The sequence below is a fragment of the Anopheles coustani genome, chromosome 3 (genome assembly GCF_943734705.1).
Source record: "Anopheles coustani chromosome 3, idAnoCousDA_361_x.2, whole genome shotgun sequence".
NCBI lineage: Eukaryota > Metazoa > Arthropoda > Insecta > Diptera > Culicidae > Anopheles > Anopheles coustani.
The window spans coordinates 35,242,165-35,267,317 of record NC_071288.1 but is presented as its reverse complement, the minus strand read 5'-3'; the positions used below and the strand labels follow the sequence as shown (position 1 = coordinate 35,267,317).

The following is a 25,153-nucleotide window of genomic DNA, read 5'->3' as shown; positions in this document are numbered from 1 at the left end:
TGAAATCCTAGCGCTTCGAAACAAACGTGTCGAATGATGGATACGAAAATTTTTCCCAATTCAAAACTAATACATAAGCAAACCTTTAAGTCACAGTCAATCAAGTTCCAAAAAGTTACTGTTATTGAAACTTTCCTAAGCAATGTAGACGGAGACAAATAATGTTGATTAATCTGTAATTATCAAAAATCTTTTTAAAAAAAACATGGCACTGGTGGTATTTCAATTCGATTTTACATTCCGATCCGATAATCATGATCGTTGCATTTTAGAAGATGAAAATTGAAGAGTGGTATAATTTGAAAAATAAACTGCTTAGAACTGGAGAATGATACAACAACAAAACCGGAAAAAAATATTATGAAAATTATAAAAACTTACAATAGTGAACATTGTTAAAGATGCAAAAAGTAGAACACAAAGTAATTGTAAGACAATTAAACATCCAGGATATGCAAAAGAATGATATTTACAATCTTCCGTTTCTAAAGGATGTTAACATTAATATTAACATGAAAAAGATGTTAAAAAATACTATGGACAATGAGACGGACCCGACATAGTAAGAACCGAGATCGTATTATTTTTTTACAATGAAAGACACTTATTGACAGCTATTATGTATGTGAAATAAGCCTCTATTAATATCTTTTTCATAAAACAAATGTAATTTTTATGTTTTGTTTCTAATTTTAACATTTAACGAGATCCAATAAAACACCCTGCTATTTGAGTACCTGTTTTCCATGCGTATTCCCGTTGCCCATTTCTTCCGTCAATATTTACACCTCCCCCTGCAAGCATGTGAATGATCGCCGATGACAATGATCCTATGCGCCATGCTCGCACAGCCACCCATTCATGGCTTTACAGCTTGAAAAATGAAACGATCAAATAGTTGCCCATTGCCAACCGCGAGCCCGGGTCCCACACCGCGGGCCATTCATACTTATCTCCCATTTGACACTCTCGGATTGGCGGCGCGAGTTTTTCCCGTTTTCATCGAGCTTTCTATCTGCCCAACCATCGGTAGATGATGGCTGAAGGGGTTGCCGCGGCGGTGGTACGGGCGACACCAATCTCTCGCTCTCTCCTCCGCACCTGATAAGCATCTCACACCTCGCGCACCGTTCGAGCATTCGCGATTCCACGGAAATTATGCTCACTCTTCGGGTTTTTCGGCGCAAGATCAATCTTTCTTTCGCCGTCTCTCGCTCTCCTCGCAGTCAGCCTCGAGGTTCTCACCTTTCTCCGTCGATCGCGCTCCCTTTGCCGATGTTGCCGGCCCGCTCGCACGCTCTTCGCCGGGCCGCAACATATCGCGTCAAGTGGATTCACGCGATCGCGCGCGGCTCGCGTTGGTCGGAGCGCACGATGCGCCTTCAGTTTTCCTCTGGCAGCCCGATGGTGTGCATCGCCGTACGACGCACGATCGGCCCACCCTCGCCCTCACGAAACTCGTCCCGCGTGCCGTGGCTGTTCGCCCGTTTCGCTGCGAACCGACTCTTCCTTTCGCCCAGCGCCCAACGAGACGAAATCACGCGCCGAATTCCCTTCTTTTTTGTCGGTTTATTTTTTCCCCTCCCGGGCCCGGGCCGGGATCGATCGCGTTCGAGAAAAGAGACGCTGTGTGTGAAAGTGATGTTTTAGGAAAGTGGTGGCGACCCCGTGTGCAAATTGGCGGCCTCCCCTTTCGCCCCGGCTCCGGAGGCATCTCGTCGCCGTTCGGGAGTAACCGTGCGTATCAGGGCGGACCTGTGTCGATTTTCCGATCCGACCACTTCTGCGTGACTGTGTGTGAAGTGCGAGAAAGTGGTGTTGTGGTTCAATTTCGGGTTTATTTCGTTACAAATGTAACGCTTCGCTCGCTTTTGATGGTTCTTGATTTTTCGACGTGACAGTGTGACCACGGTGTGTGTGTGTGTGTTTGATGTAGCCGAAAAACCACGTGCTAACCAGCCGCTCACGAGTTCTCAAAGTGGCTCAAAGTGAAGAATTTTCCAAACGCCCAGGCAGGTGCCAGTGACGGTGAATCTCGTCCGTTCGGTTGTGCTCGATTTTCTTACATCTTTTCCGATTAACGATGAGCAACTCTGGATAGTGATTTTGGGGTGTGAAAAGTGAAAACTGCTTGAGTGGAGTGTGGAGCAAAACAAAAAAAAAACAAAACGACATCGAGTGAAAGGACAACACGATGGAGTCCAAGACGGAAGTGCGCTCGAAGCCGATCCTCAGCCCGACGCGCTCGCTCGACGAAGGCTTCGAGAGTGACCCGGACCGAATTTCGACCGATTCGGAGCTCGCGACCGCCCAGCCGACGCCGGCCTTCGACGTCCTGCAGCGGACCGATCGCGATGGCGTCCAGCACACACAGATCGCCCGGCGGTCCGGCACGAGCGGAGGCGCGGAAAGCAGCCCGCTGCCGGCCAAGGACAGTGGCCCCGAGAGCATCATCTGCCTGGAGGGCGAAATCGAGAAGGAGCTGCGTACCAAACTCGAGAAGACGAGCCTCGGCCGTCCCCCGACGGGTCTGCCGAAGGTGGCCGGTTCGGCCCCTTCCGGTCAGCAGATGCGCTACCGGAGGATTAAGACGCGCGCACCTCCACCCCCGATCGGCTCGTACTACTACCAGAAGCGGTCCGCCTCGGTGGACAGTGTCAATCGGGGCGCGGGGAGCGGGACCGGCAGCATGGGACCGGCCAGCCTGTACAATCTCGGCCACACGGAGCACGGCAGTTCGGTGAACCTGCACCTCGATCTGGCCGCCTCCGGTCCCGCCAGCGTCTCCGTGGCGCCACCGGGACACGATGTCCTCGCCGGGCGCTTCGTGCGCGTCACGGTCGACCCACGACACCACCAGCCACCGCTCGCCTCGCTCAACCAGTACCGGCTGGCGTCACTCTCCACGAACAACATCTACAAATATTCTCACGCACCGACGTCCCTGGCCGGTCACTACCACCACCACCACCAACAGCAGCAGCAGCAGCAACAACAGCAGCATCTACATCCACACCACCCACTGTCCCATCCACTTTCCCATCACCATCCATTCCACCACCATCACCATCATCAGCAGCAGCAGCATCAGCAGCAACAGCAGCAACAACAGCATCACCTCCACCAGGCGCAGCCACATTCCCTGCATCACCATCTCAGCTACATCCCGACGCCGGTTTCGGCCAGCTCGGGCTCCGGCGGCAGTAGCAATCGCAACCATTTATACTCATTACCACCACAATACGGATTAACGGCGACCATGGCATCCGGCGCATCCGCACAGTGCGCCGCCGCCGCAAATTCCGCCTCCCAGCAAAACGCAGCCGCAGCATCGGCGGCGGCGGCATCGGGCGCGGTAGCGGGATCGCCCGCCGGAGCAGCGGGCAGGAATTATCAACATTTCAATCATGTTCCGGTTTGCTGGACCCAATCGATACCCAGACAAACGCGAAGGTAAGCCCGAATCCGAGCATTGCACACGTTCCCCAGCCCATACCCGACCCGGGCCGGCCATTTCACCTGCACTTGACTCCGGGGCCCGGGAACCAATTCCGTCACGAACGCGAACGCGGGCTTGCATACAAACGATCGTGCGAGCGACCCCGAACGGGGATAAAATCGGCGCCGGTCTTCAGGCGAGTTTTCACAAAGCGTCCGTCCCGGGCGGTAATCCGGTAGCGACCGTTTCGATGTTGCCCCGGTTTGTTTGTGTTTTTTTGTGCTTACTATGTCGCACGCGCGTACGAGCATAACCCAAATTTCGTGACCACACGTGCACCTACACTCGGCTCGACTCCCAAACACCCACTTTACGCAGATCAATGCGTTGATAAAACCAATCACGAGAAGCTCTTTTTAATGTGAGAAAATTTCCTTACCTCCATGCTGCATCGCGAGCAGGGAATGGAACCATTTTGCTTTTCGTTCCCGTTTTCTTCCTTTGCCCGGTTTTTTTCCTCCTACTTTGTTTGTGGCGGTAGGTCGTGATCGAATGATTAGCACCCCTCGGCCGAGTTCACTCTCGCGTCAAACCTGCACACAACTTGGGCCATATTGTTACAATATGGGCCGCTACCGTGGGGAACCGCTGGCAACTACCACCACCACCGATGGTGGTCCATTTTCAACCTTGCCAGAGATCTTTTTGTGTCGCGCACTCAAGGGTAAACATTTCTCGAAACGTAACGTGATAAACAACTTTTCATTCCCTCCAGGAGGGAGCTGGCCTGCCAAGGGCTTCCCTGAGGCACGGGGTGGGAGAGTAAAAACACCCCAAACAGCCCACAATTACTCGCTTTTATTCACGCCAAACAGCTAAATGGTAAATAATTCACTTAGCAACCTGCGGGAACGATTTCAAGGACCGATCTGATCGCGCACGGTACGTATCGACCCTTGCTGCCTGACGACACGATGGCGACGCATTTGGCGAGAGCTCGTAAATCTTTCCACTCGACCACGTGACATGGGCTCTGATGACGACGAAAAAAAAGGCCAAGAAAACAAAAAAAGATGAGTCGATCACAATCGTCAACAGACGGATGTCTATTTTTCGCATGCGTCAACAGCTTCTGGTCGAGAGGAAAATTCCAACACTTGGCTACAAACATGGTATTCCTCCGCACGAATTAAGCGTTCATTAGAGGTATCACGCTCGGGCGACAATCGCTTCCCTCCCGCAGATCCCGAGAGTCGCCAGAAAAACAACCCAAGCTATTCTGCACACTCGAGAACCGGCCACTTTGCCGCAGACCACACCGTTCGCACAAGGCGCATCGATTTGGTGCCCGCGGGGTTTTTTTCTTCTAACGTTTATGGCACTGGCGTTGGTCAATAAAGCAGTGAATTATGTGCGGCTCCGCGCGGCTCTGACATGCTGTCTCCGAAACGCAACCACTTACACCGCAGCCAACGTTTTTCTCCCCGTCGAAACGCTTCCAAAACGAAATTATACGCAAATCGCCGGACGAAAGACTTCACGGTGACATCAGGCGACGAACCTGCTTAGAGATTTTGTTTTGTGACACTTGGAATATTTGTGGGCATGCGCGTCGGTGTGTGCGCGTGTGGGTGTGCGTGTGTGTATGCAGTATATGAGAATCCAAAAATGGAATTGTGCGTGTGCTGGTGGCATTTTGAGAATCGTAATTCGTCGTCGACTTCGACATCGGCAGCATCTTCATTGGAATTGGCATTTGGAGATGATTCAAACCTTTGCTATAAGGGAAGGGAAGCAGACATTGCGTGTATGCAAAGGTTAATCTCTCGACTGTGTAACATATTATTGACATATTAACGATTTGTTGATCATGACTTGATGTAAAACAATTTACATTTATTTATTTGGAAATTTTTAAAAGAGACAGCGATTGCAATTCAATTATTAAAAAAGGCAGTAGTATCGCCCTTCAATTTTTTTATGATTTTTTGTTTTTGACTGTATATTTTTATTGATCGAAAAAAATGTGCACCGAATTTTATTCACTTCACTTTTAAATATTTACACCAGCAGAATCTGCTAATCTTGAAAAATCATCTCAAATCAAATTATTAATGATAAACAAATCTACTGTCCGTACCCGAGATTTTCGTTTTTCATTTCAATAACTCTCGTTTTCGTTACTTCCCTTCTTGCACGGGATGCCACCACATACCACAGACAGCTTCCCACGATTTTGGCAGCCATTCTCAATTGGGTTGGTTTGTGTGAAACATCCGAAACCCTTAAACGATATGCTTATTTGGCCACTCCGTGCCATAATCGGTGTGTTCCTGTGTCCGCCCCCTTTCCCCTTGGCAGGGCTCCTGGCATCGGTCCCCGTTCCCTAGCATGCTGTCAAGGGCACCTTCCTTCCACCGGCCGATCGTGCCGGCCGATAATTGCCATCGCTCAAAACCCTTGAGGGCAGGAGCGGCAAGAGAAGAAAACTAAAGAAAAAACCAAATGCTCCAAACATCAGAAAACGGTTGGCCTCCCTCCAATCTCTCCCACTCGTCTGGGGAAAGATCTCCACACTCATGCAAGCGATGCGAGCGCCTCGGAAGAAGAGAGCGCATTCGCGTCGACGGCGGAGAACGCAAACATGGTCAAGATGGGGTCCCGGCATGCTGCGTCGATCGGACCGAAAAGCAAACAACTTTTACTTTCACGGCCCAAAGCGTCCGATTCGATCGATCGCGTACGTCCCCGGCCATCGCCAGGCCGCTGTACAACCCGAAAGGAACACGCTGCAGGCATGCGAGCTCGCAAACAGATGGAGTGAAATTTGTACAATAATTCCACATCAGTCATACGGTTCTGCAATGCATCACTGGCCGGTCCGGCGATGGCATGCTAATGGTGAGACGGGGGGCCATATTTATTGCCATACTCTTCGGCGGCAGTGGGACCCCGCGCGCACGCACAGATCAATTTTGTAATGTTTTTCTCGGACGGAAGGTAAACTCATGTTTTGGTTCGGCCCGCCTCGTGCGATAGTTTCTATCCAATTGTTTAATTTACAACCGTAACCTGGATTTCACTCGATCATCATCGAGCATCAGAAGTGGAAACCAAACGCCGTCGAGGGAAGGAAGGGAAAAAACACCACCACCCATCGCCATCCAACCAAAACACGAGAAATAATAGCAAAAAATTGAAACCTTTGATTGTCCGGATGGAATAACACGAACCAAACAAAATGGAAAAGGAGCTAAACTCGATCAGGTGAGCAAATTATTCGGTTTTGCCTGCGGCACAGCTGCCCGACTGGGTTAGGATGGATGTTTTCGAAGGGAAAAGCGTGCGAGATTCCGAGATTGGCGCCCAGGAGATGAAGTGGAAATTAAGGAGAAGAAAAACCAACTGCACCGCGAGCAGAACAGCCGAAATCGAGTGATAATTGGCGACCGGCCGGGTGGGCAGAAGATGGGTTGAAGATGTACGAAATTTACACACAATCGACACCCGGCCGGGGCGCAGAAAGCACCGAAACACGGTAGTTAGTGCCACGAGAAACCCATTAGTGGCCGTTTTTCTACCGTTCACGGCGGTTTGTGGCCCGCGCGAAAAACGAGGGAAATTTCGGATGATTTAATGAGAAAAAGTGAAATTAGTAGGTACACCGAAACATCCTACTGCCCGTTTTCGATTTCGTTCGAACGCTTCTAGGGGAAACGATCCATATATTTATCTTGTTGATTTCATTTTGTAAGCGCATGGAATCGTCACAAACACTTGAACATACTAATTTTGATTTTAAAAACGTATTTTTGTATACTCTCCAAAATAATATAAATAAGCTTTGGATGATCTTTTATTTAAATGTACCTTCTTATTACTTTTCATTCATCAATACGTGCTTATTGCATTTCAATAAATGATAAGTTTAAAAATCAATAAGGAGTTTGGAAATTAAAACCCCTCGTTCAAAAAGTGTTTCACCCCGCGTTGCAGTTATGGCCTTTAAACGACTGTTTAAAATTTGTTTATTAAAAACTTCATTCTACCAAAACAAAGCAAAATTGACCAATCAGAACTCAAGCAGCAACGAAAAACGCTGTCATAAAAAAAAATCGCGTATTGCAAAATCGCGTTTATCGAGTATAGCGGGATCTACTGTATAAAATACTTTTTTTTGCCAAATCAGCAGAATAGTCGTCTTCCAATCGCCTTTTTTTCTAAAAGTACCTTCATCAATTCGTTATAAATGTTTATATTTTCTCTAAATCGTATCTGTTATGTTGTTGTTGAGTTATTGCAACGAAAATGGATGGAATGGATTGTTCTAACGTTTTGAACCACCATCGATTTAAGTGCTTGCAAAGTAGCAAACGAGACGTTGTTTTCCCATTACCACTTATTTTTAAAGGCTTCAAAATGCATCAATGCACGGAAATCCAGCTGACGCGGTACTTCCCGGTGAAGTAAAAGTAAATGGTCGCTCGCAACCGGTCCAGTCCTCGACGCGTTTGATCCTTCCCGAAACGAGCTCCACTCGCTCCGGTGGTCGCCAAACAGCGACAATTTACTTCCCAACGTCCCGCCAGCAGATTTCCGGCCGTTGTACCCCGGCCCACCCCGGGCGCAGCGTGGCGTGTCTGTTGTTTCCTCATTCCGAGCTTATTAACCGGTTGGATAAGAGCGTCACTCGCCCGGGTGCCGGTTGTAAGTCACGAACCGATATGCATACGGTGGTAAATTTGTGGCCAATCGTCTGCCCGAAGCTTGCCGTAGTCTCGTAATAACGCTTCCTTTCCCACTTCCCTTCAATCACAATCAGCGACGGGTTTCGCTGCTGAAGAGTTGCGGCTGGGAGCCAAAGCACATGCACACACTAATCTATCGTGCGTTGCATGCATGGCATAAGCAAAAATTAAGTGCACAAAAAAAAGATCCCCACATTCCTGCGCCTCGATGCTAAGCAACAAAATTATCATCGGCTCGTGACGCACTCGCGCTTGGGGGGAAAAACAACGGGGAAAATGCGGGGAAATTCAAAACAACCCGGGGAATGCAAGTTCGTAAAATAATTGCAACGTTTAGCGATTAGTTAGCCCGGCGGTTTCCCTCCAACGACCTCCAGCACCGTCGCGTCGGGATGTCCAGCACAACAGGTTGCTGGGGGTATTTTAGGATGTTTTTCATTTTTTACCCTTTTCCCAACCACCATCACTCTCGATTTGCCCAAGAAGAGTCTGCAAACGGAGGGGACGCAAGCCAACGCAAGAGCCCAAGAAAAGAAAAATAAAGTGTAAAAACAAAAACCCACCCCGTAAACCTGAAAGTAAAAGTTTTTCCGCCATGGTGACCACCACTTGCCGCTTCTTGTGAAGAGCTGTTGCTTTCAAGCCTTCCTGTAGTCTTCCCTCCGGACCCCGCGGCGTCCCGGTCGAGCGAGATCGAAACAGGGTTCGCTATGGTTTAGCGCTGGCAGAGGAAAAGCGTTGGAATCGAGGCCTCGGATCTTTCACTTGGACGCAATTCCAATTTCTTTCGGCACAGGATTCAATTTCGTATCGCGCTGCAAAATCGTCCAATAGAACCTCGCCTCGCCTCGCTTACGTAATCTTCATTTCGCGCGATATTATTTCACACACGGGAAGTCGCGAGTCGGAGGTTCGGGCCCGCCTAGGTGGATACAATTCCGGTTCCATTCCACTTTTCGGGAAGTGGCGTTTTTTTTTCCTGTTCAACTCCACTCGATTCGTCGTTTGCGTCGCGGCTAGGACGGATTTTTGGACGACCAAGCAGCGCAGCAGCAGCACCGGTTTTATGCAGGCGAAAGTGTGGAACCGCCTCCCGATGGAGTGGACAAGACGGAAGAAGGAGAAAACGAAAGAACGTCAACGGGTTATCGGAAGCGGCGTCATAACCGGTTCCGCTTCGCCCGGTAACGGTTGTTCGGTGGCGATTTGGTAAAAAATAGTTACATTCTCGTACCCGGACACAAATACACCTTTCGCAAAGGGAATAAAATCGACCCCAACACGGCGGAAAAGAAGCATTATGTTACATCAGATGTTTTGCATGCCTACTCAAGGTATGATATATTGGAATGGTTTTAGATGTGGTTTTACACCGAAAACCACACCCATGTTTAGCAAAACAAACACACTCGTGGGTGTGGGTGAAATTTCCCAGCATCATCTTCGCCCACACGAACAATGAGCCATCCAAAGGCCCATTAAAAATTATCATTTGGATACGTTCTAATCTAAACCATCAGCGACGATCGCTATCGTGGCTAATTGTTATGCTCCGTCGGGAAGCAGGCGACCACGAGCCTCGTATTCAAATGGTTCGTCCACATCGGAGCTGCTGATCCGTTGGCCCTTGGCCTATCGCTCACCGGCAGTAAAAAAAAAAACGGTGCATCGTCATTTCTCGTAATTAAACCCAGGACCATCCGTTCACACGACCGTCCTCGTCTTCCCCCGAGACCCCTTTGCGCGGGTTAATTATAATCTCTAGCCGTGAGGGCTTGCATTTTCACCCGGGCTTTACATAAACTGGTAAAACCTATACGAAAATTACACATCATTACGCTTAAGCTCAGATAAAGTGATATCGTACCGGCTAATTAATTGCATTCGCTAGCGCTGGCGGTGTGATTGGATTCTTTCTGAATTCGCACATTTCCGAGGGACCCGCTCTGCGCATGCCGAGCCGATGCCGGTGAACCGCGACGCCCGAATCGTTTCGTTTCTAATCCGACTCAGGAAACGCCACACGGTTCCGTTGCGCAGGATCCTACCATCTTCCATTCTAGACACGCGATCTTCGCTATTTTAATTAGCATTCCTTTCGCGCTGGCCACGTTCAAGGGAACAATTTATTGGCTGGCCTTGCACTCCAAATTGCTCGTACGGTCGCCGAATGGCGTTCCATTGGCATGGTTCGATTTGGTCGCTTTTATTGCACTTATCTGCGACGCGCGGCACGGTCCGGGTGAGCGTTGCGGGATCCAAATGTAGGCCAATTCACGCCGGGACGGCTCGGGAACTGTTCGAGGTGCAGTTGATGGGATGTTTTGTGTGATCTTGGTATTTATTTTGCCTCAGTCGATCGAATATTGCGAGTCGAAACAGGAAACTCGAACAAATAAAGTCAGGCAAAAGATTCTAACCACGCCAAAACGGTTTGCCTTGTGGAAGGAACCTAAAAGTATTAATAAACAAAAAGGAAGTGGTGAACCTAGAACGTCATCATTTATATTGACTCCTTGAATTCTACTTTTAGTCATTTAAATTTATCAGTGATTTAAGAAGAATGTTTAAATTTCTAATTTTTATCAAATTGAAATTGGCCCTGAGGGTTTTATCGATCTTTGAAAGAATGAATTTTCTTGTTTGTATTTTCAATGTTTATCAGTTCATTGGCAATTTCAATTATTTAACAACCAAGGTTCAAAATATAATTATTTATTTTCTTAATACGTCTTCATTCAGTGCAGAGATCAGGAAAAGACTGATGTTTTAGGTTGAAGGTTATGTTTGTAATGATTGCTGTAAATAATCAGCTAGTTAAACTATTATGTAGAATCGCATACGGATTCGTTTATTTAACCATCTTTTTATTTGCCGTTTATCGTTCATTTTCGATTAGTTGAATGCATGTGTCAATCGCTCATCGTCTTAAAAATAAAATGGTCGTTATAATCAAGAAATAAATGGTTGAAATAAGTGGTCGTTAGAATCAGTAAAAACGATCGTTACTTTTCCAGGCTAAATTTCAGCTCCGAGGTCTATGAAAATAGGCAATCTATTATGTTTAAACATCGAAAAATTTAACAAATCCGTATGCGTCATGAATCATAAAAAGAATAATTTACAGTTATAGAAAGCTAAATATGCCCCATTAATATGTTTAACTCATTTCATATAAATAAATATTTTTGCAAATATAGCATGGGAGATATTACATATAAATACATTGTTACCCTCACACAAGTTTTAGTTTTACTTTTGAATATATTCATCAATACCATCAATCAATTCTTATGAGTTTCAATGAAACATGTACAACCTTTCATTAATTATGAGATATATTTAAATCAAATTTAATCTTTTACAAGCCTCCTTCAGTTTAGTCAGTTTTATTGTTTACTTTGAATATTTAACACGCGATACTTACGTTACAGATCAATTTGTAAGATTTGGAGCAGTAGTTATCCAACCAGTAATGTTTTGCCTTCTTCCCAGTCACGCCAGGTTTAGCTGTCCCTCATAAAATTAAAAGCTTTTCCAGAAATCCTACATTTCTTTTCCAACCGATGATGTAAACGATTCCCCAGCGCACCCGGCAGCATCAGCACCTGTGCGAGCACTTACCCGCTTACCTACTCTTTGCAGCCAAAATCTCGATACAATCTACGTGCGCAAATGCTTAACCCTTTCCGCGTTCCTTATCAAATCCCAGCCATCACACCTCGTTGGTGTGCGCATACCCGGCAATGGCGGCCCATTTGCAATTGCACTCCGCGGAGCGCATACGGATTCGTACTTCCCCGTTTTTATTGTGCTGCCAGTTGCCGGCTCGACAGGTTTTTGTTTCTGTGTTTTTGTGCCTTCCGGGGCCTGTTCTCTTTTCAGTGTATTGTGTTCGTTTTTTTCTGTTTTGCTCAAAATGTTAATTAGTATCCAGATCGTCTTTCCAGCACCAAGCCCCACCAGGCCGGGCGGTGAATATCGTTATCGTTCGAGGCAAGCTTGCGAATATGCGTTCGGTTTTGTTCGCATGCAAAAGGGGTGCCCGGTAACGCCAGCACCCCTTCCGTGTCATCGCTGAAATGAAAGGTGAATCTGGCCCCAGCTCGTTGCTCGAACGAGGACGGGAAGGGTCAGGCATGTACACATCATTCGACCTACCCGGTCCACTCCTTTCCACGAAGGTGCCGGGTTTCCGTGATGATCCAATTTTTGGCTGACTTTTCCCCCTTATCCGACCGACTCGATCGCACCGCATCTAGGCATCGGGCTTCTCCGGTCCCGAAAGCGATCTCGAGGAAGTGGACAGCTTCATTGTGCCCTCACGAAAAAAGATGATACCGAGCTGAGCGCGTCGCTCGTCGCAGCGGATCATGAGAAACGAAAACATAAGACGTCCTCCCCATTGCAGCCACTTCCACCAAGTGGGAGATGTTCACTAAACGAACATTCACCACCCTCGGGCGGGTAGGTGGGTGGAACCCTCGGGCAAGGGGAACGGACACGGAGGGAAGGGGCAAGGGGAAGGAAGGAACGACACGAAGATGCTCATTTTTGCACTCTTCTCGGTCGCCGGTCTGCGTCATGTTTCGTGATGTAATGGAAGAGAAAGGCCCGGCCATTTACGCCCGGCCCAAAAAAAAAACATATCAACATTGTACGTAGCGCACCGCAAGGCGCTCTCGTAGCCGAAATGTCGCGACATTTGCTGGGTTGATTTTCATTATGTAGCGTTTATCTTTATGGCTCGAGTATAAATCGCACCCAATTGAACCAGTTTATTCCTCAAATGTCCAATTCGGTTATGCAACGAATATTTTGCAATCACGTTTATGATCAATATTTAATTTAAATCGATCTTTTCCGTTCACACGTTTTAAACATCACCAGATTGAAGGTGTTTGTTTCTAATCACTCACTTTTTATTCGCATTATCTCCTTGAAAGCTGTTGCCTTCTATAAGTCATCCAACAAAGATGGTTATCACCGTAGGCGCTCTATTACGACGTGGTGCCGAGGTTCTAGAAGCGAAAAGCTCAAAAAACGTGACTCGAACGAACGTTAACCAGATACAATTCACACCTGCCTACGTTCTAAAGCGTGCTCGTGTTTTTCACTCTTTTTCGCTCACTGACTCATCCCGTTGAGAACAATCGGCTTATCAACCTCAGGTCTCGTTATGAAAAATGGGCTGACGGTAGCGAATGGTCGTAATTGTGATGCAAATTGTTGCTTCCCAAAGTGCAACCGCGGGCGTCAGTTGCTGCACCCGACGTCATCCATGCATCGTGTGCTTCGTTATGCTCATCTTGAAACGCTTGAAATGGAAAAAAGAGCATGACATTTTCAAATGAGTTTAATTACATTTTACTTGCAAGGTGCTCATGTTGCACTTTTTAAAAACAGTTATTTTAGTTGGCCTTAAATCAAATCATTGCTTCGATCTTGTTTGTTTAGTTAACACTGAAAGATAAATATGTTAAACAGGGTTTTAGTAATCTTCTCTTACATATGCTTATAGATAGTGTAACCGTTAATTAGAAAGATGTTTCTTGATCGTAAGAAAATAACGGCTCATGTTGGATTAGTACCAAATCGGCTTCATCTGCACAAATGAACCTCTTCACAACAATGTATCGGTCATCTCGAATGGCGGAAAAAGCAACAGCTCTACCTAAGTACCGCTCCAAGTGACCAATTATGCAATCCACGGGATGCTCAATCGCTTCCATCAAGACGCGTCCCGAATGTCCCGAAAAACCTAGAAAAAAAACCACACACACACACACTACCGGGTTAGATAATCGTGCACTTAATCTGCGGAAGGACGGAATTCGTCTAAAACAATAAACCCGATGCGGTCGCGTGTGGCAACGGAGCCGCGGGCACCTCGAGGCAACGCTACACACGTTCGCCAATTACCTCAAGACGCTACCCGAATCGCCGGCCCATCTCGTTCATGTACATTGCTCGTTAAAACACCGCTAGAACTTATAGCAAGCGCCCCCTCCTTGGAGACGCGGAGCGGTCCAATAGGTCGACCTCGAGCGGTTGTCGGGTGAAACTGGACGGCATGGCACGGCCTCTCCGTGCGCCATTGAGGCGTGAGAAACTGGGAAGATCCCTTCCGCTCGGTGACAAAGACGACGAAAAAGGGCATTGCTCGGGCCGGCTCGTTTCACCGCGTCTTCGGCGCAACATTGTTGCCGTCAGGCCCTAAGTGAGATGTCCAAATGAGCAATTATCGAGCGAACGGTTTTCAATTGACCCACACCGGTCGGCCCTCGGAGGATCGTCAGAAGTAGAATGCTTCTGGGGTGGGGCTTCAGCCCATTCGCTGGTCCTTGGGACGGCCGGACGGACGGGAGGGTTTTTCTATGGAAATGGGTTGCTTTTCACTTACAGCTAGCTGGATGCAACAATTGGGCCATAACTGATCAACCGACGCTCCTCAAACCTACAGCGCCTCTGCTACCTGGCTGAAGAGCGGCTCCAAAAACCGTTTAACATGCTAACGGAACAACGGTGCACACCACGGGGAGGATCATACCGCTCCGGATCCGCTGAGCATCGGGAAGTGTCGGCCCCTTCTCGAGGCGATAAGCAGAACTGCCAGCTCTAGGGTTCCGGGGTCTAGGGAGCCGTTCTTCTCAGTTCTTCACGAAACACCCTATCCACGTATAGCGGCATATCTTCTGTGCCGAATCGAATCAAACTGCATCGAATCGAACCGGTTGATCCGCATCCACAGTCTGGCGATGATGACGCCGGGATGACACACGACAAAAACAGGAGCAGTTATCATCGGCGGGTGTCAGTGGGTGCAGCAGCAATATACCCGGGATATTGTCCCACCACCGAAGAATTTATCGTAATGGAAAGCGGGAAAAGCCCATTTCGTTTTGCAGCCTCCCTCATCCACGGCTCCTGGACTTGAATGTGTGTGGAGCAAGCTCTGTACCAGAAAGCAATAGCCATAAAGGCAAACTGTGGGCTGGCGATTGTCCCACTGTAGGGCAGTTGATTATTTCTTCCACAGAGGGATTGGTGGTGGAGCTGGGGATAAAATTTAATTACAAGCACTTATGGAATCACGACCATTTATTTCGCTACTCCCTTTAGGAAAACGTGGCGCACCGCGTGTAGCGACATGCTGAGATACCAACACCAAACAGAAAAAAGAACCAAAAGAATCATTTGCAAGACTCGCAAAGGTGGTAGTATATGGGTAATAAATTTGTCCTCCGTACCGTTAGCTCCGGGAAGACGGCACGCTACCGGGAACGGGGCATTCTGGTCACAATAATGATGGGAAGTTAGTTGCTTTGGCCTAAAGCAGAGCCATAACGTTCGATTGGTGTATATCCCTGAGGTTTTTGTGACGTCATGAAAATGATCATGATTAAGATCACTCTACAATAGACCATAGAGCTCGAAAAGTGTCTCATTAAATGATTAAGAGTTGTTTATTTTATGAAATGAAAATGTGATATACGATCTGGGTTATAATATTAATGCAAATGAAACAGAAGGTCGCTGAAGGGCCCATAAATCTCACAGAAATTCTAAAACAAAGTGCGAAATGGCCTCTATTTTACACAAATCATTCGTCTTTGCGTCCAAATATGCTAAACTAGTTTTTAATGAATTGGGTGGGCATAGTTCATGATTTTCCGGAATCCCAAGAGACTATCTTTGATTTATGGTGCTAGATCACGATACAAACTCTTATCTTACCTTATTATAGCGCAACATGATCATGATCGTCTGCTTAGAACCGCGTCCTCGCGAGTAGGAGGCCCTGAGCGTTCGACGGTTTACCGAAATAGGAACAACTGGAACTCATTAGCGTTCCAAGATTGACTGAAAAAAGACTCAACAATAAAACACTTGAATTCGGGCATCCGTACGGGAAGAAGGGAAAAACAAACATCAGCCGCGGGGTAGATAAATCACCGCTCATTAAAATAATTCAATAATTTTATCATCCACCGGCGGCGGCCAGAGATTATAAAACTACCAGTACCGTTTCATTTCGCTAACGACCATAACTGGGCAGTACAATGTAGTGGATCGATGTTCCGAGATGGGCCCGTAGATAATTATCATCGCCGGGGACTTTTCCTCGGTCGGCCAGCGAAGGAAGAAGGGTTTCGGTTCGAGTGTGACGCCACACAGAATCGATATTTTTAATGCCTGGTTTCTGCAACGCCGGCGAATATTTTTGTCCCTCTTCTTTAACGGGCGGTTGAACCTGTTATTTCATCACGGGTTTTCTCGGCGACCTTTCGAAAGTCTCGGTGCCACCCATTTGGAGATTGTTTCTTTTTTGCTCCTGTGTCCCTCGATTCTACCAAGAACCGTTTCCAAGAAAGTGGTTTCCAACTGTTCCGTTGATTTCGAGAGCAGTTCGAGAAGAAGTTCTTGGCAATAAGCTCTCTCGACGGCAACGATGAAAAATGACATGAATAAACAAAATCAACTAGACTGATCAGCCACTACCGGTCGCCATTCGGTCGCCGCCCGATGGCCCTTGAAATTTAGCAGCAAATTAGCAGCGCCACGGGAAAATTAATAAGGTTATAGGATTTATGTTAAACGTAATTCATTCCATCCATATTTTGTTTATGAAAGAATTCACTTTTATTGTTGAAATGGTTCAACAAATTGGAATTCGCAGAAGATGGTCCGTTTTAACCTAAGAATTTCGTTAGAGAATTATTATTGTTATTTTTTTTGTCGAATGTGTTGAATTTATTATGTTTTTTCTCCTAAGTATTGTTATCCGTTAACATGTTTTGTTATGACAAGGACCAACATTTTTTTCTTGAAGATTTAAATCTTTTTAACAAATGTTTTTAAGCACATTTTTCTAAAACAGGAACCTTTCAACCTATATTGGATAAGATGTTTTCAATACAACCTTTTAGTAACGATCATCTGAATGCATACAAAACGGCCACAGATTCTTTTAAAAATAATGTACAAATGTTCTTACTTGGCATTTCCTGTAGGAAAACCCCAAAGCTTAATTTGGTTCGTAGACATCTGGATTAAGTTTCGAGAAACGGGGCACCCACTGGAGGGGGCAGGAAAGGGAGGCCAACTGCGGCGCAGTATCACACTCATTAGAGCCCCAATTCAGGCGACGTCCCCGGACCTACGGAGCGCACCCGGCGTGGATCCTGGGCTCGATTAACCCCGCGGCGAACACGACCACGAGAAGGAGGATGCAATAATCCACTGTGAAATTAATCTGATTTTCGGCCATTCCGGCTGCGGCGCACGACCTCGCCCTCTCAAGGGCAACGCTGGGGTGACTCGAATGGCGGGTTCAACATATCTCGTGCTGATTTCCATCCAGCATCCGAGCGGCGTAGCCGTTTTCCTTGCCCAAACTCTCCCCCAAGCCGATGGCGATGACGATGGCCACACATTCGTTCTATTCTATTCCCAGGCGTATTGTGTGTACTTGTACCTATGGGCGTATGTGTGTGTGTGTGCGATGGAACGCTTGTCCACCGAGGAACGGCCCATCCGGCCCTCTCAACGGTCGTCAAATTTCCTTTCGACAGATTTGCTGGATCATTGAACCTTCCTACGCCGGCGAAGTCGTGTCGGGCAGAAGCGTCCCAGGATGGATTCGCGCGTCGTCCACTCCGAAATCAATCCACCATGGCGAACACCCATCAAGTGGGCCCCCATCCGAGGGCTACCCTCCCCCGGCCGGCGTAGAAATTCCGCTCTTCCCCCTCAAAAAAGGGGAGAACGAACATCGCCGGGCGCCAGCTTGCGATTTCGATCGTTGTTCCGGTCGGTTAGTCGGTTCCACCGCCGGTCTCACGATATGCCATGGTCTGTCCGCAAACATAAGCGCCCAACATACACAACAGCTACAGCAAAACAAAACATCGCAACACAACAGCAAACACGAAACAAAAACACTTTCAATTTGCAACGCGCACGAAATTGCTGACTTCCTCATTCTCTGGCGCCAGCCACATAGTTCAATATCCGGATCAGCGATGTTTTGCGAACATCCAACACGTGCAAATGGCGTCGTTGGACGTTGGACGGCTCGGTGGGTTCGTAGGAAAGTGTTTGAGTGTCTCTTCTTCGCCTGCTCCAAGGGTGAACCCTGCTGGAATTAGTATTTCGACTCGAAAATAGGTTCAGAAATTCAATTCAGAGCCCTAAACGAAAGTAACAAGTCGACCAATTACCTAACAAGGGATAGGTGGAAGGAAAGGAAATCGCTCAACACGTGGTGAAGATCGCATCCGAAGCATCTCTCCGGGCTGGCCTTCGACCTTCCTCGCAAACGTGCCGAAATTGTCCACTTATTTACGACACCACCCCGCATTACATCGTTAGCGTCATCGACAATCATCATTAGCAATTAGTTCTATTGCCAAAATTGCCGTCCAATGACGAGTGTACGTGAAATATATGTACATACTGGCGCCCTGAAGGTTGACCACAAATCGGTAGAACGCCGTTACGTTGGCGATGTAATTAGATATATTTTGATTTCCCATGCGCTCGCTCGGTCATCGCTCGGTTGTGACACATGAAAACACCGACCGAACGGTGGAATGTCCCTCCAAATCGTGCCCTTCGTCTCACCTGTTGTATGCAACACGGTGTTCCCTCCTCGAGCCACCTTCCACCACCTCCCGACGTAGGCAACAACATCCTTTTACAAGAAATAATTCCGTTCGATTCGGTTTCCCTCGACGAACCCTCGACGAGCTTCGAACAATTCAACCCATACCGTTCCGACCCGATCGACAAGTTTACGATCGAGCAACCGAAAGCTTTCCCACGTGCACGGAACCGTCTCTGCATCTTGCGACGATGCGTTGCAAAACCCTCCATCGAACCGATGCGGCGCGCGCGGACGTTCCATCATTAGCCCGGTCGGTGGGTGCATGCGTGGAAAGAATTGAATCGTTTTATGGCTACCGAAAACGACAACTCACTTCTCGGGCCCGGGATTCTTGGTCGCTTTTCATGAGAACGTGAAAACTCACCAAACGATCGGCAAGACTGCAGCATCGGTGATCAACCACCGACACGACGTTTAACGATTAGCTGTGCGTAAATGATTATTTTGATGAAATTCATTAACATCCACGGAGAAGCCGCAGCCAAACCTGAAGCGTGTGGTCGTTTCAATTGAAGCACTAATTACCCAGAGGTTTTGTTCTTAATTTGTAGCCGACCGCCGGTATCGAGTGAAGATTTAATTAACTAACCCGCGTTTCTTCTCTTTCTTTTCTTTTCATGAAATTCTTAACGCTGTCTAACGCGCAGGTAAGTCATTGGTGTAATTGGTGCTCAATGTCAAATTTATAGAGCGACCCCACGGAAAACACGTTAACTCCAAGCCGACAAACGGTGCGATACTGTGATGGACTGGAGGTGGAGTAAATGTTATGGCCTCAGGTTGAGTGATTGATGAATTTATCGTACGTTAAATCATCGGTTCCCACTAGTTTTGATCGGTTTATTTTTTGTTAAATATCAGATTTAGATAACTACAGCATCAAAATCGTTTTTAAATTGAAATGAAATGCACACGCCATTTTACCAACTGTAAAAGTAACACATAGATAATACCAGCTACTACTTATTTTACATTGTAACTAGCATATTAAAGAATTATAAGGGATATAAATTCAAAATTATGTATGTTTATTTTGCACTTTATGTGGTTTGATCGACGGACACGAAATGTTGAGCTTGTTATGCATTAATAATCTATCAGAGTTTTAATGCTACAATGTTTTAAACACGTTGCAGTTTCCATGTATAAAACATGTAGGTTATCACTTTTTGCAAATTAGTATTTATTTTAATCATGTAACTGTTACAGTCTTTATTAGTTGTCAGCACTCGACTAATGATTCACTGATCGACAGTTCGTGAGCAACTGGCAACCGCTCGATCGGCGTTATCTTATATCTAGTTAGTGAACTAACATTACTAACTACTTAGTAGTTCTTACTATTAGTTTTTGTATCGTCCCTATTACCTGCACTACAGTAACGGTCTGCCAACAGTTAAGGATTGTACTACTTTTGGAGTGCCATTTAACATCAATAAGTTTCTTCAGCCGGATTTCAAATCTTTACGCATTTAAAAATATTTTGTTTGACACAAGTAAAGCACAACGGGGCACGTCAAGGAAAACATTGAATGCATATTTCCAGTTCTTCAACATACAACAAATCTTTTGTTCATAGCTCAATGAAAAATAATATACAATGAATAATAATTCGCAAAATATCATCAACCGTGTTTTACGATCTGCCAAACAAGCGATATAAACATCTTTTACCAGCATGCCTCTTCACAAGAAACTCTACGCTGGCTACCTGTCGTACCTCCATTTAACAAACGCTAATTGATTATGAACACCCCGTTCTAGTGGCCTCGCAAAACTATTCCCCCTCTGGAGAGATCGTCATAAAATTCAACTCTCACCTCATCCAGGGGAGTTGGCCAGTTGGTTTCAATGTTTTCAATGCCCGCACCATTCTCGCACCAACCCGGTGCGCGATCATTATTCTTGCCGGGGCCGGGAAAAGTGGAAAAAGCCCACCTCATTACCGGTGCGTTGGTTTGCGCTCAACTGTAACAATCAACAACGTCACACAACAGCCGGGTGAAACCCGTCGCGAGTTGGTAGTGAAAGTTGAAACATTTTCCCACATCTGGAGTACGCCACCAAGCGAGAAAACTAAAGGTGATACAGATACATAAAACACCGGCAGCCACACCTTCCCCCTGCCTGCACCGGTCTGCGTCGAGAAGCTCGAAAGTTATGGCTCCAAATTAGTAACCCAATGGCGATCCCGCTTCCTCTCCACGCAATGCAAACCGATTCTGACGGAAGCGTGCGCCTCCGAAAGTCGAGAGTTGGGGCTTCATAAAATTCTCATAATTGTGCCACCGGGGGTGGCACCAACCCCGAGCGAACGTTCGTGATCCCGCGGGGTGCATACGATCCGTCGCGTCGTCAACTATGTTCGCGTCTTGTCTCCGGGTGCACCGCAGACAGTTTGTGCGCCATTCAACGGGGAAAGATTTATGCCAACCCACACCCGCTGCACGTTAGAAAATGCTACCGGCTCCGTTCCTTGGTAGGGTGAAGGCAGGCCCGGGGGTAGCTGTCAGGTCGCGGGTTCGGGCGTTCGGGGGTTGCAAATGATAAACGCAAGGGAAAAGAAAACCCTCCAGACTTCCCGGTAATGACGAATTGTGTGGCAACGCATTAATGCAACCCGGGATTCCCACCGTTTGCTGATACAGTTTCACCTACCTAAGATGCATCGCCATTTCTCTTCGTACCCTCCCCTGCCGACCCTATGCGTGGTCCTGCCCAGCCTCGGCGCATACACACACACACAGCCACAAAATGCCACGCACAACTTTCGAGCGAGCGGAATTGGTAAATTAGCATTAGCCTAATGGGAGCGAACGAAAGCGACGCGGCGTCCGAAAGGAAATACCCTACCCAGGAATGTTTTGGATGTTTTCAAGTTTTGCAATTTCGCCAAGTTCATCTACCCTTTGTTAAGTACGCGAACTTTGACCGGAGACGATTGGTGTACAATGATAAACAGTGATTGTTTCCGAATTGGATGTACGCAAAGGTTTCCAACGAAGAGTAATTTGCTCCGTTTTCCCTTTCATTGCGTTTTCGTCTTAGCTTCAACAAAGTTAAATTGTTTACGGTTTCCACATTCATTGCAAAAATACCACACAACCGCCAATAAAATAGTTGATACGAATTACATAGAAAAATAATTTCTGCCAGTTTTCTCCAAACTATCCTAGAAGAGTTTTTAAGTAATTGAACAACTATAGATAAAATAGCAGCAAAAATACGCCATACAAAAAATTTGGAAAACGTTTGTAGCCAAAATCTAGGTCTGCTTTAAGAAAATGTTGTGACTCATAGAACTGTGCTATGGCTTTTGAAAAACATATTGTTAGATAAGTTACTTTCTTGCTAAATACATAAAAATTAAAAGTAATTGACTTAACTTAAACCCACATTTGAAGCTTCAAACACTATAAGCAGAAGATAAATCGTCTTTCATAAATTATTCTTCACTTAGCTACTGGACCCTACCTATAAGAAGCAGGGTTTTAAAACTTCAATAAGGAATATAGTTATAACTATATTTGTTCCATTTCAAGAGCTGTGTATATCAAACAATTGAATGTGCGAAATGCCTTCTACTGGTAAAATGAATGACTCATAAAAAATAAAAGTTTGAACTGAGGCAAGTGGAAACATGATATAAGAACAATCTCACAGGAACTATCTTATAGTTTAGAAGAAAAATCGTAAAAAATTGATTATGTCCAGTCATTAAATAGCGCCCTTCCTGCGTTGAGTCCGGTTGACACAATTTGTGAGCTCATAAATCCTTCAAATCATTGTTTCCATTCTGTGCGTGCCACTAATAATCGTTTCATCACCATCAAGCCCGCCGTTTATGAGACATAACTCTGGGCGGTGACTGAAATCAATCATTTCCGATACTGGGACAACGCGAACGGTACAAATGGTTTCCGTTATATCACTCGCCGTGAAGCCAATAAAGCATTCAACAATCATCTGATTTCTTTCGCAATCGTGGGGACCACCGTAACCCACATTCGCAGTGGTGTACAAAACCGACGATGTTTGACGTCGTTTGAATCCGGCAATCCATACTGGGTCGCGATACCACCCATGCCACATCCGGTTGGCGAAAGTCCACCGAAAATCCCACCTGTCCAACCCTTTCGGCAGTGGCCATGAATCACGCCAAGCGCGGCCATTCGGCCACACCGAGAAGGTCAAAGTCATCAAATGCGCTTGCGTCAAAGGGTTTTTTTATCCCTCCAGGGTTGCGCAACGCCTCATAATGATAGTGCAGCGCAGTTGTGCAGCGCCCAAAAACCCATCTTTACGGACGGCATTGCAGCAACACCCTTCTCGATGAAACGAGAAGGGAGAAAATGGCCAATTACAGAGATACGACATGGCAGCATTCTGTTATCTTTGTGCAGGCTAATTTTAAAGACATTTATTTCCAACCGTAAATTTTCATTCGATGTTTCTAAACTTTTTCCCAACGAAGGCTTTTTTACCATCGTTCACATGATAGCGTAAAACAACCGGGTTAGAAAAGGCATTCCTTCTTATCGCGAACCACCACCACCACCGGCCGGAGCCGATCGTTTTCGGCCATTTCTCCAAACTAATAATAGCCGGCAAACTTTCACTGACGCTGGGACGATCCCTTCGGTAGTGGTCCATCCGCGCCGGCCACGGAGAATTTCATCTCCCGCGGCTGTTTCTAATTTACATCAAATAAATATGCACAAACGAACACGCAATAAAGACTCGGCGCCGAGTGTTTGAGTGTATTTCCTTGACTTTTAACTACCAAACTCTCGTTTTCATGACAGCCAAGTCACACACACACACATGATCGTAAAGACATGCACACCCCCAAGCGGTGGAGAAAAAAAAACGTTAACATAAAGTTTACGGCTGAAAAACAGGCGGGAAGCCATCAAGAGATGGCTAAATCTAGCCAAATTCCTCAAAGTCATTTGACGTACGTGCCGCCATCGCGGTCTCCGGCAACCTTTCGCCGACCGTCGGACGCAAAATGCAGCACGTAAGTTAAGTTTATCTCGGCGAAGTAAACGGCACCGGCTACGTGGGTTCGGACCCTGGCACGTCCAGGCTCCATCAGCCGGTGTGGCGATACTTAGCGTAACATTTAGGAGCCAACGATCTTCCTAGAGGCGACCGACTACAGGTGTTGCCAACCAACTTTGCCTCGAAAGCGGGTGATTTTGTCTCCAACGCATCTTGCTTTGAATTCATTCATCAATTGTTGTCTCTAAAGCATCTAGAATTGAAATACCTCATCGATTGTTGTCTCTAACGTATCTAACTTTGTCTCTAACCCATCCCGGTTTGTCTCAAGTCGAAAACCAGGGAATAAACAAAGTAATTGAGGTTGTGCTAGATTGAAAAAATCCAAGAACAAACAAAAATATTTGCATGCATCCGCGTATAGAAAGTATACGCAAAATTGTTCAAAAGTACATAAAAATAGCTTTAAAGCATACAAAAATATAAATGTTTTTGGTTTATGGCATTGTAAAATGTAGCGTAACCACAATTCCCTGTTTTTCGGCTGGAGGCAAACCAAGATGGGTTAGAGACAAAATCAAATGAGTTAGGGGCAAAGTCATATGAATTAGAGACAAAATTAAATGAGCTATTTCAATACCAGATGCTTTAGAGACAACAGTTGATGAGCTGTTTCAAACATCGGTGGGTTGAGACTAAAGATAGGTGGCAAATCCTGTGAGTTCCAATGCCTTCGGCGAGACCTTCAAACGAGCCCGAGGTGCACTTATGCACCACAAGGGAAGTAATAAAACTTGCAAGGTTCACACTTTTGCAACCATCTTCCTTAAGCTATCCCTTTCTAAGTTTTATGCGGAAAGGCCTTCTTCGCAACGCCGTCCAGCTTCCGTCGGTAGTGCAAATATCGGTTCACGGTTCGATCAAGTTCGCAACCAAACCCGAACTACCGCATGCTCCAGTGATCTGACCGTGGCCTCGGCGTGGTTAAGCAGAAGCGCGGCCTCAGTGTGGCGTTCCCTTCGAGCACCTACACCGCGCAGTGGAGATGATCGGGGCCGGCGGATAAATCGGTTGCTGTGTTCGGTTGTCGATAGGAGACGATTTATAGCCATCATTAAAAGCCTTCTATTTCCCGCCGCCACCGCCGACCCCTTGGGCGCCACCTACCCTCGCCCGCGTCATGTCCCGTGTGGTGATGTGTGCTGAAAAATGGTCGATCTAAATTCTGCTGCTCCCGAAAGCGGTCCCCGGTTGCCGCGGAACCGCCGCCCTATCTCGGCCGGTGCATCTCGG

The 25,153-nt window shown here is 46.7% G+C and overlaps 1 protein-coding gene across 1 annotated transcript in view; it reads left to right on the top strand.

The window, feature by feature from the left end:
* The first annotated feature begins 2,194 nt into the window (after nucleotides 1–2,194).
* The window catches only part of LOC131271624 (protein disconnected-like), a 37,947-nt gene continuing 14,988 nt past the window's right edge, over nucleotides 2,195–25,153 (top strand). Inside the window, exon 1 of the mRNA XM_058273118.1 lies at nucleotides 2,195–3,453. Coding sequence (XP_058129101.1) covers nucleotides 2,195–3,453 — 1,259 coding nt within the window. The remainder of the gene's footprint in view (nucleotides 3,454–25,153) is intronic.